At 50.6% G+C, this 21,548-nt stretch overlaps 2 protein-coding genes across 2 annotated transcripts in view; one reads left to right on the forward strand and one right to left on the reverse strand.

Moving 5' to 3' along the window:
* LOC122433990 overlaps positions 1-13,745 on the forward strand; it is a 68,141-nt gene extending 54,396 nt beyond the window's left edge. The window contains exon 4 of the mRNA XM_043457105.1: positions 11,574-13,745. Coding sequence (XP_043313040.1) covers positions 11,574-11,684 — 111 coding nt within the window. The 3' untranslated portion in view covers positions 11,685-13,745. The remainder of the gene's footprint in view (positions 1-11,573) is intronic.
* Positions 13,746-13,886: 141 nt separating this feature from the next.
* TMEM242 (transmembrane protein 242) overlaps positions 13,887-21,548 on the reverse strand; it is a 40,708-nt gene continuing 33,046 nt past the window's right edge. Inside the window, exon 4 of the mRNA XM_043456964.1 lies at positions 13,887-15,120. Within this exon, the coding sequence (XP_043312899.1) occupies positions 15,022-15,120 (99 nt within the window). The 3' untranslated portion in view covers positions 13,887-15,021. The remainder of the gene's footprint in view (positions 15,121-21,548) is intronic.

The raw sequence follows: 21,548 nt of genomic DNA on the forward strand, positions 1-21,548 counted from the left end.
AACGGACAGGTCGAGCACTGACCAGTCACGGCCGTGGCCTCTCGGGTGGGGCTGCAGGCCAATCACCGCCACCAGGCTCCTGGGCCCCGAGGAGGGTGTTGAGAACTGGGAGCAGGAGTCCGGGGCTCAGTCCTGGTGGCCTCGGGGGTGGCTAACCCTTCCTGTCGGGGTCTGTCCTGTGCATGCAGGCTGCTCAGCAGCATCTCTGGCCTCTGTCCCCTAGGTGCCAGTAGCGGCCCCCAAGTCAGGGCAGAGGTGTCTCCAGACATTGCCAAAGGTCCCTGGGGTCAGGATCGCTTCCGCCCACCCCTCCCCACGTGGAAAACCACTGTTCTCGAAGCCCAGCCTTCCAGCCTGGATGCAGAAAGGAGAATGGTGGTTTTCTCGTGTGTGGATACGGATTCATTTTGTTTCTCCAACTTAGTCACAGGAGAGAGGAGGGCAGAAGTGTTTCTACTCAAAGGTGGGCAGGGCTGAAGAAAAGGGGGCAGGCAGGGGAGGCCCTTCATGGAACCAGACCCCAGGCAGCTGCAGCCGAGTAGAAACCTTACCCACCCCGGGCATAGGCAGTGCCAGCCTGGGGGACAGGTGCCCTGGGCCACTCCTGCTCCCCGGAGGTTCCCAGAAGGACCCCTCGCTGGCCTGGGGGCTCCCGGCTGCGTTTTCAGCTGCAGCCTTAGTGGTGAGATGCTCTGAGGGTCGTCGAGTGGAAGAGCAGGTTACAGAGGTCCCGAGAGGGTGTGATCCCTGTTTGGGAAAAACAACACGTATCTACACACACAGGGCACAGTGACGGTACCCACACCGAGATGTTAACATGGTTACTGACAGAGGCTGGGATTTTAGGCGTTCACTTATTTGCTTCTCTGTTTTCTGCCTTGAACATTGTAGTTATTGGAAGCAAGGGGGAAAAAAGGTCACTCAAAAAAGTAGATAAAAGGCAAACACTTGGGCAAAGTAACATCAAACCCAAACTGCCAGACACACTGCTGGGATCTCAAAGAGGCAGTGATTGGGCAAGTGTGCCAACTTCCAGCTGTGACTCCGATGATGGGAGTGGGGAGGGTAGTTAAGTCACTCAGTTGTGTCTGACTCTTTGCGACCCCATGGACTGCAACACACCAAGCTTCCCTGTCCTTCACTGTCTCCCAGAGTTTGCTCTTACTCACGTTCATTGAGTCGATGGTGCCATCCAACCATCTAGTCCTCTGTTGCCCCCTTCTCCTACTGCCCTCAATCTTTGCAAGCATCAGGGTCTTTTCCAGTGAGTTGGCTCTTTGCATCAGGTGGCCAAAGTATTGGAGTTTCAGCATCAGTGCATCCAATGAATATTTAGGAATAGTCCTTCCAATCCTTTAGAATTGACTGGTTTGATTGCCTTGCTCTCCAAGGGGCTCTCAAGAGTCTTCTCCAACACCACAGTTCTAAAGCATCAGTTCTTCAGTGTTCAGCCTTCTTTACAGTCCAACTCTCACATCCATACATGACTACTGCCAAAACCATAGATTTGACTAGACAGACCTTTGTCAGCAGAGTGATGTCTCTGCTTTTTAATACGCTGTCTAGGTTGGTCATAGCTTTTCTTTCAAGGAGCAAGTGTCTTAATTTCATGGCTGCAGTCACCATCCACAGTGATTTTGGAGCCCAAGAAAATAAAATCTGTCACTTGTTTCCATTTTTTCCCTACCTGTTTGCCATGAAGTGATGGGACTGCATGCCATGCATGATCTTCATTTTTGAATGCTGAGTTTTAAACTGACTTTTTCACTCTCCTCTTTCACTTTCATCAAGAGGCTGTTTAGTTCCTCTTCACTTTCTGCCATAAGGGTGGTGTCATCTGCTATCTGAAGTTATTGATATTTCTCCCAGCAATCTTGATTTCAGCTTGTGCTTCATCCAGCCCGGCATTTCGCATGATGTACTCTGCATATAAGTTAAATAAGCAGGGTGACAATATACAGCCTTGACGTACTTCTTTCCCAGTTTTGTTCCATGTCAGGTCCTAACTGCTGCTGCTTGCCCTGCATACAGATTTCTCAGGAGGCAGGTAAGGTGGTCTGGTATTCCCATCTCTTTAATAAGTTTCCACAGTTTGTTGTGATCCACATTATCAAAGGCTTTAGTGTAGTCAGTGAGGCAGAAGTAGATGTTTTTCTGGAATTCCCTTGCTTTTTCTATGATCCAACAGATGTTGGCAATTTGATCCCTGATACCTCTGAGTTTTCTAAATCCAGCTTGTACACTTGGAATTTCTTGGTTCATGTGCTGTTGAAGCCTAGCTTGAAGGATTTTGAGCATTACCTTACTAGCATGTGAAATGAGCTCAATTGTATAATAGTTTGAACATTCTGTGGCGTTGCCCTTTGTGATTGGAATGAAAACACCTTTTCCAGTCCTGTGGCCACTGCTGAATTTTCCAAATTTGCTGGCATACTGAGTACAGCACTTTCACAGCATCATCTTTTAGGATTTGAAATAGCTTAGCTGGAATTCCGTCACCTCCACTAGCTTTGTTCCTAGTGATGCTTCCTAAAGCCCACTTGACTTCACACCCCAGGATGTCTGGTTCTAGGAGAGTGATCACACCATTGTGGTTATCTGGGTCATTGAGACTTTTTTTTGAGCAGGGAGGGTAGGGGCATCCACAGTGGGGATGAGGGGGTGCCCGGAGGCCTTGAGGGGTGACGGATACAGAGGGAGCCTGCAGATAAGGAATGGGAGGGCGCTGGGGTGCACGGGTTTGGGTGCAGCTGGAGGCCTGGTCCTGGGAACACAGACCCTACACGACTTTGAGGAACATGCCTTCGGGGACTGTCGGCTGCGCGGGATGGGGGTGGGGTGGGGAGGCGTGTGACCACGTGACTCTGGCCTTGCGTCCAGGACGCGGGTCTGAGCCGGGCCGCCTGGGTCCCGGAGCCCCGATGGCCCAGGGTCGGGGAGTGGAGGCAGAAGGGGAGGAGGAATAAGCGATTGGGGACTGAGCAAGCCAGGGAGGCCCGGGGACACGAGGTGGGCTGGTGCCCGCCCCCCAGGTAGAACGAGCCCAAGCCCTGGTCACCTTGTCCGGAGATGAGGGTCTCAGCTCCGCCGCCCCACCCTGCGCGGGCTGGGCCCCCGACGGCGCCGAGCTGTCCACGCGGCCGGTCCCCGCGCCCGCAGACCTCAACGCGCGGAGGCGGCAGGGCCGGGGCTCGGCCGCCCTCTGCTGGGAGAATCTTGAAGTGCAGCCTCAGGTCGGGGGCGGGGGGCCCACCCTCCACGGTCCCATCCAGCCTGCAATCTGCGCTCCGCGGAGTCGCTGAAAACGCAAAAGCGGCAAGACTGGGAACGGGGGTGTAGGCGGGTCTTCGGAGGAATGGCCCTCGTGGTGCCTCCGGGAGAGCGGGAGAGGCTGAGATGTCCTGAGACGGGGACGTTTGTCCAGCATGTGCAGCGTGCTGGGTGCAGGGAGGGCGTGGGAGGCAGAGGAGCAGACGGTGCATCCTGAGATGCGGCCAGTCAGGCCACAAGCCCGGTGGGATGGGGCCGGTAGCGCATGGGGCTTCAGGTTATGGGACGCACGTCAGTGCGAAGCATACAGGCCTTGTATCCGTTTCCGGCATCAGTTTCAGACAAAGGAAATTTACTCTCAGAGGAAATTTATTCTGGAGGCCAGAAGTTCAAAATCCAGGTGTCCCGAGTGTCACTTGGCTCCTTCTGAAGGCTTCAGGGGAGAATGTCTCATAGGCTCTGGGGTTTCCCGAAATCTCTGACGTCCTGACTTGTAGAGGCATGGCTCCAGTCTCTGCCTCGCCGCCTCCCCCTCCACCCCCAAGCTGGTCACATGGCCATCTTCCCCACGTGTCTGTGTCCCTTCTCCTCTCTTATAAGGACACCAGTCATATTTGATTATACCTACAAAGTTGCTGTTTCCAAATAAAGTCACCTTCGTGGGTATGGGGTTAGGACTTGGATATACCTTGGGGGCAGGGGTTGTAGGTGATTCATCCACGTGGGGCATATCGGGGCAGGCGGAGGGAGCCTGGGCTGCACTGCAGAGGCAGACAGGATGTGGGCAGATCTGATGATCGGATCTAATCTTGAAAGGTGCGGGCCGGCAAGAGCCGGGCCTGAAGACAGGCTGCGGGAGGTGGGGGCTCTGATTCTAGAAAGGGCATCAGGGCATTTCTGCTTCCCTTCCTGGAAACTGGACTGGAGGACTTTCCGGGGGGTTTGATCAACCTATTTATTTTTAATTGATTGATGATTGCTTTACAATATTGATTTCTGCCAGACATCAACATGAATAGCCATAGGTGTATACATGGCCCCTCCCTCCCGCCTCCCGCCCATTCCCAGGCCTCTAGGTTGTTGCAGAGCCCTGGTTTAAGTTCCCAGTCACACAGAAAATTCCCACTGGCGTCTGTTTTCCGTATGGTAGTGTATATGCTTCCATGCTCCTTCTCCATTCATCTCACCGCCTCCTTCCTCTCCCCCACCCTGGTCCATTAAGTCTGTTCTCTGGGTCTGCGTCTGCTGCCCTGCGAATAGGTTCACAGGCAACGTTTTTTTATTCTCGATTCTTTTTTTTAAAAGCTCCACTTTTTATCTAGTTAGAAGAGTAATCCACAGTCACTGGGGGGAAAAAAATCAGACAGTGCTGTAGAGGGTAAAAAAGATTTTCAACATCACAGGAACCTCAGCACCCAGTAAGAACTGCATGTAAATAGATGCATATGTTTGCATGTAAATAGTTGTGATGACGTTGTTCATGGTGAGACTCATGATTTTGCCGGCACTTTATAAATTTTAGTTTTATAGATTCTTTTCAAGAAGGCTTAGCTCAAACTTTGACCCACAGTCAGGATCAGTGTTGCAAGTGGCAGGTGCTTTGCTTATGTGCCCCAGAAGATGAGGATGGTCCCATCTCACCAGGGCAGCCCAGGTAGGCATGGGGGGAGGCCACAGAGAGGAGGAGACCCAACCAGGTCGGATAAGGAGAACCATTGCCAGAAGGAACCTGTGGCTGAGGGAGGGGGTGATATTAATACTTCAAGCGCAAAGGGCCTAGAGAAGACAGGAATGTTTCCTGCTAGCTAAGAATAATCCCCCGATTTCAGATTTGGGTGAGGTACTGCACGCAGTCACCACAGGAAGTAACAATGCTTACAAACCAGTTTCCCTTGAAAAGTTCCCAGTTGTGAGCCCAGTATTATAGCAGCTCAGGGTCTTTCACAGAAATAGAAATTTTAGAATTTGTCAGTGCACAAGATGTCTTGTGTTGAATTTATCACAGACTCCACGTCAGGCCTTCAGACAGTCCAGAAATAAGAAAGCAACAGTGGGAAGATTTCAACAGTATTAATTTTTTATAACTTACACCCTGTTGGCTTCTGAAAAGGGTTCGAGGCTGCTTCCAGTAAAGCACAATAAGGTTGCTAAGATGGAAATAGAAAGCTGGAAACTCATGCAGGTGGAAAAAGGTGATAACATTGCTAAGACTCAAGGTTAAACTTAGTGCCGAGCGTCCTGGCGGCTAAAGCAAAGATGGAGACACGCAGCCTGGCAGAAGTTTCATTGTCTGAGTGGAGAAAATAAAGTCACAGTGGGTGTGTTAGTTCTCGAAGGGACAGAAAAGCATCTCCAGTTGTGTTCATTTGGCAACAGTGACAAGGACCTCTGCAGCCTGAGGGCAGAAGGTGACTTCGGTGCTCTGCTCCAGGAGGGCCTGGCTTGGAGAGGGGCCCACCTGGCCCTGGCCTTTCCCTGGGTCTGTTCTCTCCAGAGAAGCCTGCCCCATGGGTATTCACGCCCCTGGGGCTAGTAGGGTGCCAGGTGTTGTCTGGTTGTCCACACGCGTGTGCAAGCGAGGCCCTGGCGGTGCAAGGCGGGGCCGGGGCTGACCTGGGAGCAGGAGCCACCCTGGGTCAGACCACGGTCTCTCCTCCACCACCACCCCCCAAGTAAACTGTGGGTGCTCAAAGGCGGGGCTCTTTAATCACGGCCGTGTCCCCCGGGACCTACCAGGCAGTTAACGATTGTGCTTCACATGAACGAATGATTGAAAGGAAATGCCAGTTCCAGATTCTCCCAAGCTCCGAGAACCCCATGGACACCCCATTGCTTAGAGGTGGTATCCCAGCTTCTCAGGGGTCAGCCAAGGCCTTCTATAAGCAGACTCACTTCCCTCTCGGCCGGGCCTTCCCCAAATCCGCCTTCCTGGGTCCTCCTCACCCAGCTTGCAGCACCCCCCACCCCCCACCCCTTCCAGGCTGGTCTCCCAGGTCTGTGGGGAAGGACTCGGCTCAGGCTGACATTACTGTGACCTTGTCTCCCTCCCCAGGAAACAGCTTGGGGGCTGAGACGGGTCAGACACGTCCAGGTGCCCACTACCCATCTCTGAACGACTCCCTTGCATCTGTGGGTGGTCTGTGTCCCCTGGGGGCAGGGAGTGAAAGTGCCCATCCCACGCTGGCTGCCTGGGCCAGAGTCAAGGTCCTGCCTGGGAAGTGAATCGGTGGTGACGAGAGATGGGGGGAGATGCAGGGTGGGCCTCGGAGGGTGGCTGCCCGGGCGACAGCTGTTCTTCTGTCGGGTGAAAGCTGAATCGGGGGTGGAACTGTGGCTTTCACAGAAGCCTGAGAAGGTTGTTTAGCAAAGATGCTCTCCTGTGACAGACACCTTTTGTCCCCAGCGCCATCCTCAGAGGCAGACACTAACAGGGCCGTGGTTCTCAGCTGGTCCCCGAACCAGTGGGGTCAGCGACCCCGGGAACTTGTTAGGAAAGGCAGATTCTCGGCCTGCCCCATACTGGCCATGGACACCCGATCCGGGTGATCCGGGTGCTTCTCATTCGGGGCTGATGGAGGTTTGGGAACCAGGGTGCCCGCAGAGATCTGAGGGGCAGGAGCCCTCCTTTCCGCATGGGGGTGAATCTGGGGCGCCATGTCTGCTGTCCCCCGCTTAGATGCCTGGTGGTCTGAGCGCTCGGAGGCACTGGGGTGGAGAGGGACCATCCCCCGCAGCGTCCGTCTCACCAGCAGGTGTGGCCTCCGAAGGCCAGGCCCGAGGGGCCCCACGGGGTCCCCCAAGAGGAGCCTGCGGATGGCGGGGTGCGCAGGGAGCGGGGAGGCGGAGCTCAGGACCAACACAGATGCGCTGGCTGCCTCTGCAGCACGGGCAGGGCGCTCAGGGCTGGATCGCGCCTCAAGCATTTAACCCTCCCGACGGGGACGGGAGGAGTTCTTCTACCTGCTTTAGAGATGGAGACGGGGCCTGCGCGGGTCATTTGCCCCCAGTCATCCCGGCTGTCAGTGGTGGCGGGCCTGGGCTTGGGGTTGAGGCCAGGGGAGCCTGGGGGGTGGGGGAGGAGAAGGAAGGGACTCAGACCTCCCCTTCCTGCTCCGAGTGCAACGTGAAGACCCCTGTAAAGTGTATGATGAGGTTTGCCGTAAAGGCGTTTCAGCTGCAGAGACGCTCATACCTGAGCCCCCCCCAGTGTCTCGGGGTGGGAGCTGACCCCCCAGGCCGGGGCGGCCGCTCGCAGCTGGGGAAAGGGCGGAGCTCATGGCCTCGCCAGGGCCGAGGGCACAGGCCGCAGGAGAGCAGGCCGCTGAGGACAGATCGAGCCCTCTTCAGACAGAAGAGAAGGCACTGGCAGACGTTACAGGTGCCTCATGAGAAGAGGTGACAGCCGAGCAGATGCCTGGTCCACAGGTCCTTGTTCCGGGAGAGGAAAGGCTGGGGCTGGCGTGCCGGCGCCTAGGAAGCTGCCGGGTCTCCCTGGGAGAACCAGGCTGCTCCGGGGCAGGTCTAGGGCCGGAGCACCCAGAGAAAGAGAGTCCTCGGGCCCCCCAGAACTGGGACCCACCCCCCCCGCCTTGACTACTTGCCAGCCAGAAGGTCGGGAGGACTCCCCCGGTTGGAGTGACTACTCCTCTGCTTACCAGCGGCATCTTGTTCCTCCAGGAGTCGAGGGAGGGGGACCTGGAAGGCCAGGAGCTGGAGAGGGTGTCGGGGCATCAGAAGACCGAGGCCAAGAGGGAATAAAACGGAGAGGGCCTGGGGGAGGAGAAGAGGGGGTGTGGGGGCCCCGTGGCAGCGGCAATGCCGGCGAACTGGAGGCGCTTCCTCTTTATCGGATGCTCCTGACGTTTCCAGGTGGGTTTTAGGAATGTTTCCTGTGGCAGACCAGACACACTTGGGCCCTCAGAGCTCCCTGCCTCCGCCTCCTTTTGTTTGCTTTTGGCTGCACTGGGTCTTCATTGCTTTGCTCAGGCTTTCTCTAGTGGTATAGTTGGACAAATGAATACACGACCAAGATGTGGTCATATATTGTGCTGGTGAATGCTTTTCTCTCATGAAAAAGTGCCCTGTTCTGTAGTGCTGACTGGTATTTGTGATATTAATACTCTCACCATGGCTGATTTCAGCTACCAGTCTGATGTTAATTAAACTTGGGAGTTAGACACACCCACCGGCCTCACTCTGCAGGCCAGCTCCAGCAGAGCGCTGATGGGTAATTCCACAACCCAGTTCGTTAAATTTATTGGTTATTGGGTGATTGTATGCAGTATTTGAAGAGCCTTCGTGTTGTTAATTCAGTAAGCATTTCAACACTAGTTTACTTAGGGCTTCCCTGATGGCTCAGACGATAAAGAATCTGCCTGCGATGTGGGAGACCTGGGTTTGATCCCTGGGCGGGGAAGATCCCCTGGAGAAGGGCATGGCAACCCACTCCAGCACTCTTGCCTAGAGAATCCAGTGGCCAGAGGAGCCTGGCCATCTACAGCCCACGGGGTCACAAAGAGTCAGACACGACTGAACGACTAAACATGATCTCTAGTTGCAGGCAGCGGGAGCTGCTCTGTTCCTGCGTGCGGGCTTTTCATTGCAGTGACTTCTCTTGTTTCGGAGCATGAGCTCTGGGCGAGCGGACTCAGTAGTTGGGCCACATGGGCTTAGTTACTCCGAGGCATGTGGGATCTTCCCGGACCAGGGATCAAACCCGTGTCGCCTGCACTGGAAGGCGGGTTCTTAACCACTGGACTACCAGGGAAGCCTTGCCTGCACTTAGCTTAGGGATGCTGCCACCCAGCCTCGGGCCTGCCTGTCACTGACAACCACTGGATGTGACCGATGACCAGAGCGGGCGGCATAGTTCCTGGGGTACTAAGAGCAGGTGACTTAGAAGTTTGGAGCCACAGAGAATAGTCATTGCACGCGGCCAGGACAGTTCAGGGCCCGTAAGACTGTCAGCCTGTCGTGGATTTGAGAGAACTGTTTTTAATCTCAGTCCTTAAAGCCCAGGCACGGAGTGCGGCATCACACACTGATGCCGAAAGGGCTGATATTAACCTGACAGCCCGAACCTGTCTAACATGCCCCGTACCTCTGGCACACACAACCCAGGGAGACCAGCTGACCCGCGGGTTTGTCAGACTGGGTAATTAGCGTGTGATGGCCCGCGGCTCAGAACGATTTAGGACTAGCGTAAAAGTCAGGTGAACTGCCGAAGCTTACATCAGAGGCACAAACTGGGTAGATGAGGGAGAATTATCGGGCTTCTTCCCGGGGCGTGTCAGGTTCACGGGGAGGTGCACGGTGGGTGGGTTTCTGTGCCCCTCTTGCTCTCAGGACTCGCAGAACTTCACCTCCGGCTCCGGCTGCAAAATAAAAATTCTCCACCCCAGAGAGGAGGAAGGCACCTTGTTTCTGGACAGCGTTGCCAGCGAACAGGAAGAGTGAGGCTTCTAAAGTGAAGTGAGAAATAGCAGGGATCTTTTTTTCTTTTGACGTGGCTTGTCTTCAGGGAGAATGCTCCCCAATCACACCTCTGGGTACCTGACCAGGCGCTACCCAGCCAGTCTAGACACGAGGTCACCCCCAGTGACGCTTGTGCTTCCAGGCCTTTCTTCCTCTGTCCCTTCCTGCTAGGCAGCTCGGAGCTGGTGAAGACATTAGGATCTTGCTTTTTACTTTTTCATCTCTGGACTGTCTTGTCCTAGGACTGGGAGTTGGAAACCCCAGCAAGGGCCCAGGATCCACTTCAGAAACTAGTGTTCATCAGTTTCTGAGGTGCTCGCCTTTTCTCGTGTCGGCGGCTGAGTGAATGTGGATGAGAAGGCAGGTGTCCGCTTCTTCGGGAGCTGGACGTGTAGGCCCTGGACTCATGGGCCCCCTTCCGGGTGAGGAAGGCCTCCCCACTTCTCTCTCTGCTTCTTCCCGGCCTCCCTGTCTTTCCCCCACTTCCTTCCTCTTTGCTTCCTGCCTGTTTTCCTTTCTCCCACTTCCTCCTTCCCTCACTTCCTGTGTTCACTAAGGGCTTAACCCTGAACCTAAAGAAACTCCACAAGGATGAATGCCAGCCTTGCTATCAGGGATATAAAGGTCTCTCCAGGGCCTCCCCTGACCCTGTGTTGTTTAACTAGCCTTTCCCTCCCTGTTCCTTCAGTAATAACCTGGACTGTTGAGAAGTTGAAGCAGATGCTCTCCTGTGAAGATTCTGGACGCTATCCACAACTCATCATTAGTAGACGTATCAGAGACGTCACACCGGGACAGGTCCCATGGGAATCTCTCTGCGCGAGGTACGTGCGGAGGCGCAGGGGAAACTGGGCTCTGTTGAGTCAGAGCCCGTCCTGCAGGGCGACGTGCCACCCGCCTCCAACTCCGGATGAGCCCGGATAAAGCTTGTGGGGTGCTTCCTTCTAGACTCACAAAAACATGGCCTTAGGTAATTAATCCTGGTAAGGCCAACACAGGGATCCCACCTGCCCTGCATTCTCAGCCACCATGGTGGAGCCTGTCTCCTCATTTAGTGTGGAAGAAAAGTCTCCCTTCAAACAGGGAGTTGGAAGACTTGGCTAAAGTGCTGTTTTCACAGATACTTTACTACCATCATTTGTAGTGAGAATCTATGAAAAAGAGAATCATGGCTGGTGTAAGAGCAAGCTGAGTGAAGGGTGTCCTCACTTACTTTTTGACAAGGTCTGATTTTACCTTTGTATGAGATTTACTACTAGAATTAGGGCTTCCCTAGTGGCTCAGACGGTAGAGAATCTGCCTGCAAGGCAGGAGATGCGGATTTGATCCCTGGTCAGGAAGATGCCCTGGAGAAGGAAATGGCTACCCATTCCAGTATTCTTGCCTGGAGAATCCCATGGACAGAGGAGCCTGGTGGTCCATAGGGTTTTAATTCTTTCTCTTTTTTTGACAAGGTCTTATTTTTCGCTTTGCATGAGATTTACTACTAGAATTTAAGTTTTTTAACCTCTATCACAGCTGAAGGGTCTCTAATTAGCTGTGGCCACTGCGACTGAAGGAAGATAGGACAGAAGCAAAGGTGGAAGCAGTGATGGTGGCGGTGACGGTCTGCCACTGCTAAGTAGGGTCCAGGCGGTCCAGGTGAGGCTGTCCACCCCTTGGGCTTCACTCCGCGTAGGAAGCAGAGGGAAACAGACCCGACGACAGGGACAGTTGGAGAAGACAACTGGTGGTAACAGAAGTAAACACATTCCCGCCACCCAGGCTGGCAGAGAACGTTAAACCCAAGCTTTTATACTCGCTTTTGCCCACTTGTTCTTCTCAGACAGCGGGCCCTCCTGCTGGAGTTCCCGGCAGCACCCTGGATGCGTCCTCTGGTGTTTTCTGTCAGCCTGCAGACCTACACTCCCCCTCAGCCCCGGGTGTCAGGGGCGGCGTGAAGATGAATTTTTGGAGTGTTTTCAGGTGAGCAGGTAGAAGGTGTTCTACAAATATGTTAAATTTCCTCCATCTGCCTGATTTAGGTTCTTAGAGGAGTCTTATTAAAAATGGCTTTTACCCTTTTGTCAAAGAACATTTACATAGAAATTTTTTTTTTTTAGTTAAGTGATCTTGCCTCACCAAAGGCAAAATGTGTCACCTAGCTTATGTAAAAAAAATAAATTAAGGTCCTGAATCACTCCACTAATACTTGGGCAGAAAAACTGAACTCTGTGTGCATCCTGGTAACTGTTATAATTTTCTCCAAAACTGAGTTATCTGCCCGCAGATGAAATCTGCCAGCAGCCTCACTTGCTGTTACATATTAATGTCACCACTGGTTGTGGGAGACGCTGCCTTCCCTTCCAGACTCACAAAAGCACAGCTTTGATAATTAATCCTGATAACACCGACACAGAGACCCAAATACCTGACGTACTACTCCAGTGACTAGGCAGAAAGGGAAAAAAGTCTCACTTGCACATGGTAAAATACTATGAAAGTGTGTATTTTGCTGACTTTCATGGGAGAAAACTTGTATTTTCCTTGGCTGATTTTCATTTTGACTTAAATGTTTGTTTTGAAGGCCATACGGAACCGAACCTGAGAGAGATTAAATTTTGCCCCCAGTGAAATAGCTAAATTCAGTGGATTTTAATTACTTCTGTCCCCCTGGGCTTTCCCCACCCCGCTTCATTTCTCAGACGTTCCCCACAGGTTGCAAGGATTAATTTGCAAGCCGGGTCCCACACTATCCATGAGACGAAGCAGAATGTACGACAGGCGCGGTGACTGGGGGCCGCCCTTTGACCGAGTGGCTGAGGCGGGTTTTTTCCCAGTGTCGGCGCGGCTGGAATGGGGGTCACCCGCGGTCACGCAGCCCCGCGGGGCCCAGGCGGCGGCTCTCTCTGCTGTCGTTAGAATCCGTGTTTCTTGTGGAGACCGGCCACTGGGCAGCCTGTGAGGTGGGTCCTGTGACCTATTTTCATTCCCAGTTTGTTCATAAGCCATATTTTCTTGACTCTGAGACTAACAGTAGCCCATGGATATGTCTTTACAAGGCAGCTAGAACTTACCAGAATATATGTTTTTATTTTTTTAATCCTGGCATGAATCCTGAGGTCTTGGAAGTCGCCCCTCCCTGCCCGCCGTGTTTTTCTATGTTATACTGCTTTCTCTAATAGCTCTTTTGGCGTGCAGGGCCTAAATGTAAAGCTTAACGCTCAACCAGGGTAAGCAGCATTCTTAACAGGAGCTGCCTTAATGTTGGCTTGCACATGAAATGGAAATGGCTTGTGTTATCCATCCTTTAAAGAATTTCTAGTGCTCAGCCTCCATGAAATGGATTGCTTATGGGGAGATAATGTCTGTTCTATTCCTTTTTAAGTCTGTGAAAAATGTCATCCTGGTTAATAGGGTGATTAAAACTCTTTATGCTCCAGGAGATAAATGTGATTATGTTTGTCATACTCTACCCAAGATAAAGACAGCAGAGAAGGCAAACTTGAAATTCCATAACATTTCCTTTCTTCCATATCCAGGAACATTCAGAACTCAGTACACAGATGGTACTTCACATAAAGAATAACATTATCTGTTAAACATTTTTCCTTTCCATTAACCAATTTAACAATATGCCTCTGGTATAAATGGAATAGACAAATGACTACATCTTCTGATATCTGAGTTCTGACTGCAGGAAAAAACCACTTTATTCATATTGCTTTTCTTTTAACTTTCATCTTTGTTACTTTATTTTTTGCTTTGAAAATGCAGCCGGAGCCTCTGTTTAGTACCTGTCTTAGGGAATCTGTCCCCATCAACCGTTCTGCATCATCACTTATGGGAGTCCCCCGCCACCCCTCAAGGACAAGCGACGCATATGGAAAGGGCTTTGTAAACATCAGGCATGTAAACGTTCATTGCTTTAGGCCTCCAGCGCACACCCACCAGCCACCCAGGCTGAGACTCTTAACAGGGACAAAACCTGCTCAGTTTTCCTCCGGACTTTGCTTCCCTCATTTCATTCAAACACTAGAGATATTTTGTTGCAGAGATTTAGTTAAGAATGAAAGGTGGGTGAAGAGTTTTTGCTACTTTACATACCCTGATAAATTTCACAGTCCTTTTTAGTCTTGGATTTTAAACAGGTTACATATGAATCCCAGACGCTGATTACACCTGTTTAATTAACAATACCTCAATTTTAACAGGGTAAGATAGTCCAGAGAAAAATGTTAATTATGCACTTGACATTTCATTTAAAACTTTTCCTTAAAACGAAAAGGTTTCATTATAAGAGATAAATTTCAAATGTACTTTATTAAACTGATTGCTAATTAGAGCCTAAGCAATTATAAAGAAAATACACAATGATATTCAACCAGAGGTTATTTTTCTGGACATACTGACATAGTAAACGTACTTTTCTTTAAAAAATTTTAATTCACCTAGAGACTCAATACTCAGGCAGGTACATTTCTGGTTAAAAATATTTGTTAAGATAGGTGATAACCAGTCTATTTTAATATTGACAACTGAGATAAAACTACAAACTGTCAGGCAATGTTTAGGGACCTAGAATCAACTTGTCAAAAAAGTACATTTTATACCCAAAATATCATTGTTTTTGCATGATTATCCTTCCCATGGATTATTTTTTCAAGGTTATCACAATCTGTTACTGGCTTCTTGTCTAAGAATTATCAGGTTTACAGGGCCTGAAAGTGAGGTCGTCAGGTAAACAGCGCACAAACTGCAGACCGCGTTCAGGACAGCAGAGCCGCTGCACTGCCTGCGGACGGGCATCACTTCCAGGAGCGAGTCCTCCAGGTCCTCACAGCCACGTGCTGACAGGCGAGGCTGCTGAAGCTTACCTAGTTAGACACACTGAGGTACCAGTCTGCTTATAAAGATTTTCCATCATACATTATTATAATTTTTTTTTCAGGTAGAAAACTTGGGTTTCAACTTTTACAGTCATAAAAGTATTTCCCCTGGGATTTCCTTCACCTAGAGAAGGTACCCATATAATTATTTTTAAACAGTCTTCCTAACTTTTCAAACTTTGCTAGCCCTAACCCCCTCCCCCTCACGGGAACATAACCAGATCAGCTGTAAAAGGGCAGCGCCCAGTCATGACAGCAGGCTCCTGTGAGAACACGCAATGCCGTGCAGCCCAGAGGTCAGTCAGCAACCTGTGTGTTCCCCAGGAGAACTCACTCACGTCCCTTCAGGGCTGCGGCAAAGCCAGCCTTCCCCGTAGCAATTGTCTAGACTCCATCCACCGTGCTCCTCTCATTTGGATCTCAGCGCTTCCTCCCACTCAACAGCCGACTCAGAGTTCTTGGGAATTGCTGGAAATATTGACTGCATTTTATTTCGAAAGTCTTTCATCTGAAAGATGAAAAAAATCAGTCATCAAATGTTAAAAGATGGGGAAAAGAGCCAAAATGAGAGATGGGACCCCGTTGCTGGCTGACTGATACGTCATTGCTGTGGGTACTGAGCAAAGGAAGACCAACAAAAGGAAGAGACTGTCCTTGCTGCCGTGGAAGACAGACCTCTTTTCTTCTTCCCAGTATAAGTCTATTGGGCCTTAAATAACATAAAACTCTAAATCTGAAAGGCAACATGCTCTGTATCGTCCATGACATTTATTTCCTACCAGAAGACAGCTTACGTTGTTGGCCTTCACATATAAAGATGCAGCTGAGAATGGGATTTCTATCTAAATAAATAAATCTACTAAGACTATTCAAACTTAGAAAAATTTGGGGGCCAGAAGGACGGAGTCGGGAGAAGAAACTTAGGGGCTAAATTAAGGAGGAATCAATGAATGGCAGATAAAGTAGAATGTTCTTAGGCACCGACAGTGTTGAAAAATCTCTGAAAAAGTTTTCCCAGCAGAGAGTGATTTGTAATCAAGGGCCTGGAGCAGGAGTTTGGAAGATCTTGATGTGCCAGATCAAGTCCACCTCTGTGCACGGCCCCGAGGGTGGGGAACAGTAACTTACGGGAGGTGGATAGTCTTTACCGTAGGTGACAGTAGCTCCACACCGATTCATTCTTTACACCTAGATGGTCCTATTCACACAGCCCTGCGGTCTTCTCATCAACCACTTCCCAACCGGGCTTCCCCGATGGCTAAGCGGCAAAGAATCTACCTGTGATGCAAGGGACTCTAGTTCGATCCGGGTCAGGAAGATTCCCCTGGAGAAGGAAACGGCTACCCACTCCAGTATTCTTGCCTGGCGGACCCCATGGACAGAGGAGCCTGGCGTGCTACAGTCCATGGGGTCACAAAGAGTCAGACACAACTGAGCAACAACAGCCCAACCATTACTTCTCGAGGATACAGATCTCCTCAGTCAAACTGTGAAGCACCCTGGATTCACAGCAACAGGTAAGCCATTTCTTGGAGTGATTGAGAGTCAGTATTTTTTTTCCTTAATGTTGATGCTTAATTTCAATCAGAAGCTGAATCCTTGTGCTGTTTCCCAATTCAGGAGGTGCATCCTATTTGGCACTTGTTAATTTCGGGGCATTTACTCCAGTCACGGCGCTGTTAGCACAGACCCTGTTATCAAGTAGACCTCTCTGTTCAAAGCCCAACTCACCTACTTGGAAAGTCTGCTTCCTCTCGCTAAGGGGCAGATTCTACATGTGCAGGATGGAGGTGATGACCCGCTTACGGAGCTGAGAGGACTGAGATGACGTACTAAGCACAGCACCTGGCAGTGCTCAGCATACATCAGCCGTCGTCACAACAGCAGCATCAAAACATCATGTTCCAAGAGCAAAGCCCATGTGGATGTAAATATTACAGCATGCTGTCAAAAGCATTAATTTACAGTCGCATCATTGTGGTTTAACTATTCTGATAACTGAAGATACATACGGTTATCCACCATAAGAGGTCTGTAGGTCCACGAGCACCCTCTCGAGGTCTGGGTCCCAGACCCCGGTCTTGATGACACACACACACACACACGTCCACGGTATTTACGTCTCCCCCCCAGGCCCCGCTCCCATGCAGCCCTCTGGTTTGTACTGTGACGAACCCTGCGTGAGAGGTTTCCAACTCAGGGCAGTGCTCTGTCCCTGGGGGGTGTGGCGGGGACGACTGGAAGTGTAGTTCTAAGCAGAAGTTCTCTTAGTCCTGACAGTCGGGCTGTCACAGTCACAGGGGATCACTGTTGGCATTTGGGGGTAGGGATGCTCAATGTCTAGGATGGCCCACAAAAACAGCGGCTTTGTCCAAAATACCCAAGAGTGCCCCCGGCGGACTTTCTCAGCTGAAAGACACCTCTGGCCAGGATTTGCAACGCCCTGCTTGGGTCTTTCCCAGCACCTCTCTGGTTGAACGTCTGTTACGGCCGAGCCTAAAGACAGGGTTTTCTGGTCGGGTACCAGCCACCAGGACATGAATAGACTCATCTACCGTCCCGCCTTCTCAGGGAGATGGAAGGAGGTCGGCCGCTGAGAAGGCGGAGGCGGGAACTCGGATGAGGCCTGGGAGGCAGTGTGCAGAATGGCTGCTCTGCTGCTCTGCTCCAGCCCGGGGTGGGTGGGGGTGGGGGTGGGCTGGGTGCTCCCATTTCCTTTGCTTGGCCCATTTTTTTTCCTTTGCTCTAATTTCCCAAGGATTATCTACTTGTTCCCAGGGTCATAAGTGAGTAACTGAACCACTAGAAGGAATCATATCTGAAAAACAGCTAACTCGGAACAGACAGGCTTCCGAGCCAGGCGAAGGGAAGGGAAGAAGTGGGCTAAGAGCACCACGCGGCCCTTTACTTACTTAGAGCTGAGGAGAAGCCCAGCCGGCACGGCGGGGCAGAGAGACCTGAGCCCACCTCCCAGGAGCACGTCGGCGTCACAACTACCTGTGGAACCGCCACCGATGAAAAGACTAGAGCCTGCCAGAGAAGATCTTTCACCACAAAAGACGTGAAGGAGGACCCACAGCACGACGAGGGGGAATGGTAGACCGGATACATTAAGTCCCACATCCCCAGGTGGGACCCACAGGACAAATACTCTGCATAGGTTCTCCCAGAGAATCCAGGGTTCTGGCCCCATGTCAGGTTCCCTAGCCTGGGGGCCCTGCACTGGGAAGGCAAGCTCCTAGGAATCTGACTTTTGAAGGCCAGTGGGGCTTGGTTTCAGGAGTCCCAGAGGACTGGGGAAATAGAGATTTCACTCCTAAAGGACAGAATCTCAGAATCTCAGACTCCAGGATCCAGGACAAAAGCAGTAATTTGACAGCAGCCTGGGTCAGCCAACCTGCTGGTCTTGGAGTGTCTCCTGGAGAGCTAGGGGCCACTGCAGTTCACAGTGGGGCACAGACACGGGGCCGCTGTTCTCGGAAGCTCCCTCTAGCACTTGACACCGGTGCTGGAGGCACCCGTGTGGGATCCTTCCTGTGGCTCATCAGTGCCAAGACCTGACCCACTGCTGGGATTCCTCAGGCCAAGCGACTAACGGGGCTGGGAAGCAGGCAGGCTGCCTTAAGACCTCCGGAGCCCAGGTGCCTCATTTAGACACGGCCCTGTCCACCAGAGGGTCCAGGACCCGCTCCAGCCATCAGTGGGCAGGCACCAGCCCCAGAGCCCCCTGGGCCCGGCCCTGTCCTCCAGGAAGCCTGCTCTAGCCTCCAGGCCGGCCTCATTCACCAGGGGCAGGCCCCAGATACAGGAAAACTACAGTCATACAGCCTGCGAGCCCGTCTCCCCAGCACCAGGCCAACCCAACTGAGCCAGGAACCATCTCCCCTGCTCCCCCCACCCCTACCAGGGATCCGACACCAGCTCTGAGACCCTCGGCCCTGTAACCAGACTCCAAGGCCGGCTCCGCCTGCCAGTAGTCCAGGACCTGCTTTCACCCCGCAGTGGGCAGACAACAGCCCCAGAATCTTCTAGACTCTGACTCCACACGCCAGTACTAGCCCCAGGGCCCCCTGAGGTTCTGCAGTCAGCTGCCTCGTGACCCGGCCCAGCAGCTGGCAGCTTCCACACAAGGCAGGGTCTAGCAGCCAGCTGGACCGGAGGCCAACCAAACAGTACGGTACTGCCACAAAAACGGACCCGCAGATCAGTGGGACAGAACTGAGCCTAGAGATACCCCCGTGCACTTACGGTCAATCAGTCTGCAACACAGGAGGCAAAAACACATAGTGCAGAAAAGACAGCCTCTTCAGTAAGCGCTGCTGGGAAACACTGGACAAGTGAAAGAATGAAATTAGAACATTCTCTAACACCATACACAAAAATGTAAAAATGGGTGAAAGACCTAAATGTAAGATTGGAAACTATAAAACTCCCAGAGGAAAGTATAGGCAGAACATCCTTTGACATAAATCACAGCAATATGTTTTTGGATCTGTCTCCTAACGCAAAGGAAATGAAAGCAAAAATAAATGAGACCTAATTAAACTTAAAAGGTTTTGTACAACAAAGGAAACCATCAACAAAGTAAAAAGACAACCTACTGGATGGGAGAAGATATTTGCAAATGATAAGACTGACGCGGGGTTAACATCCAACAAATATCAACAGCTCATACAGCTCATAGTTAAAAAATCAAACAACCCAATTAAACATGGGCAGATGACGTGAATAGACATTTTTTCAGAGAGGACATGCAGATGGCCAACAGGCTCATGAAAAGATGCTCAAGATCCTTGATCATCAGGGAAATGCAAATCAAAACTACACTGAGATAACACCTCACACCTGTCAGAACGGCTGTCTTCAAAAAGAACACAAATAACCAATGTTGGTGGAGAAAAGGGAACACCTGTACACTATTGGTGTAATTTGGCAAATTGGTGTAGGCACTGTGGAAAACAGTACGGAGGCTTCTCAGAAAACTGAAAACAGAACTACCATATGACCCAGCAATTTCACTCCTGGGAATATAGCCAAAAAAACACTAATTCAAAAAGATACAGACAGTCCAATGCTCATTTAGCAGCATTATTTACAATTGCCAAGATATGGAAGCAACGTAAGTCTCCATCAACAGATGAACGGGTGAAGACGATGTGGTATGTGTACACTGTAATACTAATCAGCCATAAAAAGGAATGAAAGTTTGCCACTTGCAACAACATGGATGGACTTGGGGGGTATTATGCTAAGTGAAATAAATCCAACAAGGAAAGACAAATACTGTATGATCTCACTTATATGTGGAATCTAAAAAAATACAGCAGACTAGTGAATATAACAACAACAACAAAAGAAAAGAGACTCCAAGATATGGAGAACCAGTGGTTACCACTGGGATAAGGGAAGGGGGAGGGGCACAGTACGGGTAGGGGATTAAGACGTACAAACCACTGGTATAAAATATACTGTGCAACACAGGGCATGTGGTCAATGTAATCATAAATGGAGCATAACCTTTAAAATTAGGAACCACTATTTTGTACACCTGTTACTTATATAATATGGTGTATCACCTATACTTCACTGAAAAAACCTTTAAAATTTTACGGCTGTGGAAATGGAAACCAAGCATCTCCTTATAAACAGGGCCTCAAGTCGCTTTCAGCAGAAAGCCTCATAGAAAGTCTCTAAGCTTGTACTATTTATGGTACATGGATAGTTAAATGAAGACCTTTAGTTTTTTCCACCTATTTCAATTTCTGACATGCAGATCAGAGGTGTTGGTCTTATCAGTGATACGCTGTCACAGGTCAACAGAACACTCCTCTGCTGAAAAATGTGCTTGACAAAAGACTTAGGAACTGAGTACGTTTAAGCAAATTACAAAGTAAATATACCGAGTCCCACAATAATAATTACAGCTATTGCCACAAAACCATCCCCCTACGCTAAATGGAAGTCCGGTGAGGACAGGGCATGTTGGGAACCTGAGTATCCACCCAGCAACTCAGTCTAGCTCTGAAGCATCTTCTAGACTCTGGGATTCTTCCCTGCAGTCCTCCTCATCCCTCTTCTTCTGTGACCAAGGAGAGTTTTTCTGTGGTTACAGATGACAAGCCTACCCTTCTAAACAGGGCCACTGCATACTGCACAACTCAGGATGCTCTCCTCAAAGAGTGGGACACGAACGGCACTCCTAGGCAGTGAGCCCTCTGCACCGAGAACCTCATCCCGAGTCCCAGAGTTTGTGTCCCACAGTGCTGGGCTGTAACATCGTCAGAAAGCAGCAGTCTCTTCAACAGTACCTGAACCGCGAACTTTAGATGTTCAAGCTGGATTTAGAAAAGGCAGAGAAACCAGAGATCAATTGCCAACATCTGCGGGATCATCAAAAAAGCAACAGAGTTCCAGAAAAATGTCTACTTCTGCTTTATTAACTATGCCAAAGGACTGTGTGGACCACAACAAACTCTGGAAAATTCTTAAAGAGATGGGAATACCAGACCACCTGACCTGCCTCCTGAGAAATCTGTATGCAGGTCAGGAAGCAACAGTTAGATTTGGACATGGAATAACAGACTGGTTCCAAATAGGGAAAAGAGTACATCAAGGCTGTATATTGTCACCCTGCTTATTTAACTTATATGCAGAGTACATCGTACATCATGAGAAATGCTGGGCTACATGAAGCACAAGCTGGAATCAAGATTGCTAGGAGAAATATCAGTAACCTCAGATATGCAGATGACACCACCCTTATGGCAGAAAGTGAAAAACTAAAGAGCCTCTTGATGAAAGTGAAAGAGAGTGAAAAAGTTGGCTTAAAACTCAACATTCAGAAAACTAAGATCATGGCATCCAGTCCCATCACTTCATGGCAAATAGATGGGGAAACAGTGGAAACAGTGGCAGACTTTATTTTGGGGGGCTCCA

This window comes from Cervus canadensis, chromosome 33, assembly GCF_019320065.1.
Source record: "Cervus canadensis isolate Bull #8, Minnesota chromosome 33, ASM1932006v1, whole genome shotgun sequence".
NCBI classification, from domain to species: domain Eukaryota; kingdom Metazoa; phylum Chordata; class Mammalia; order Artiodactyla; family Cervidae; genus Cervus; species Cervus canadensis.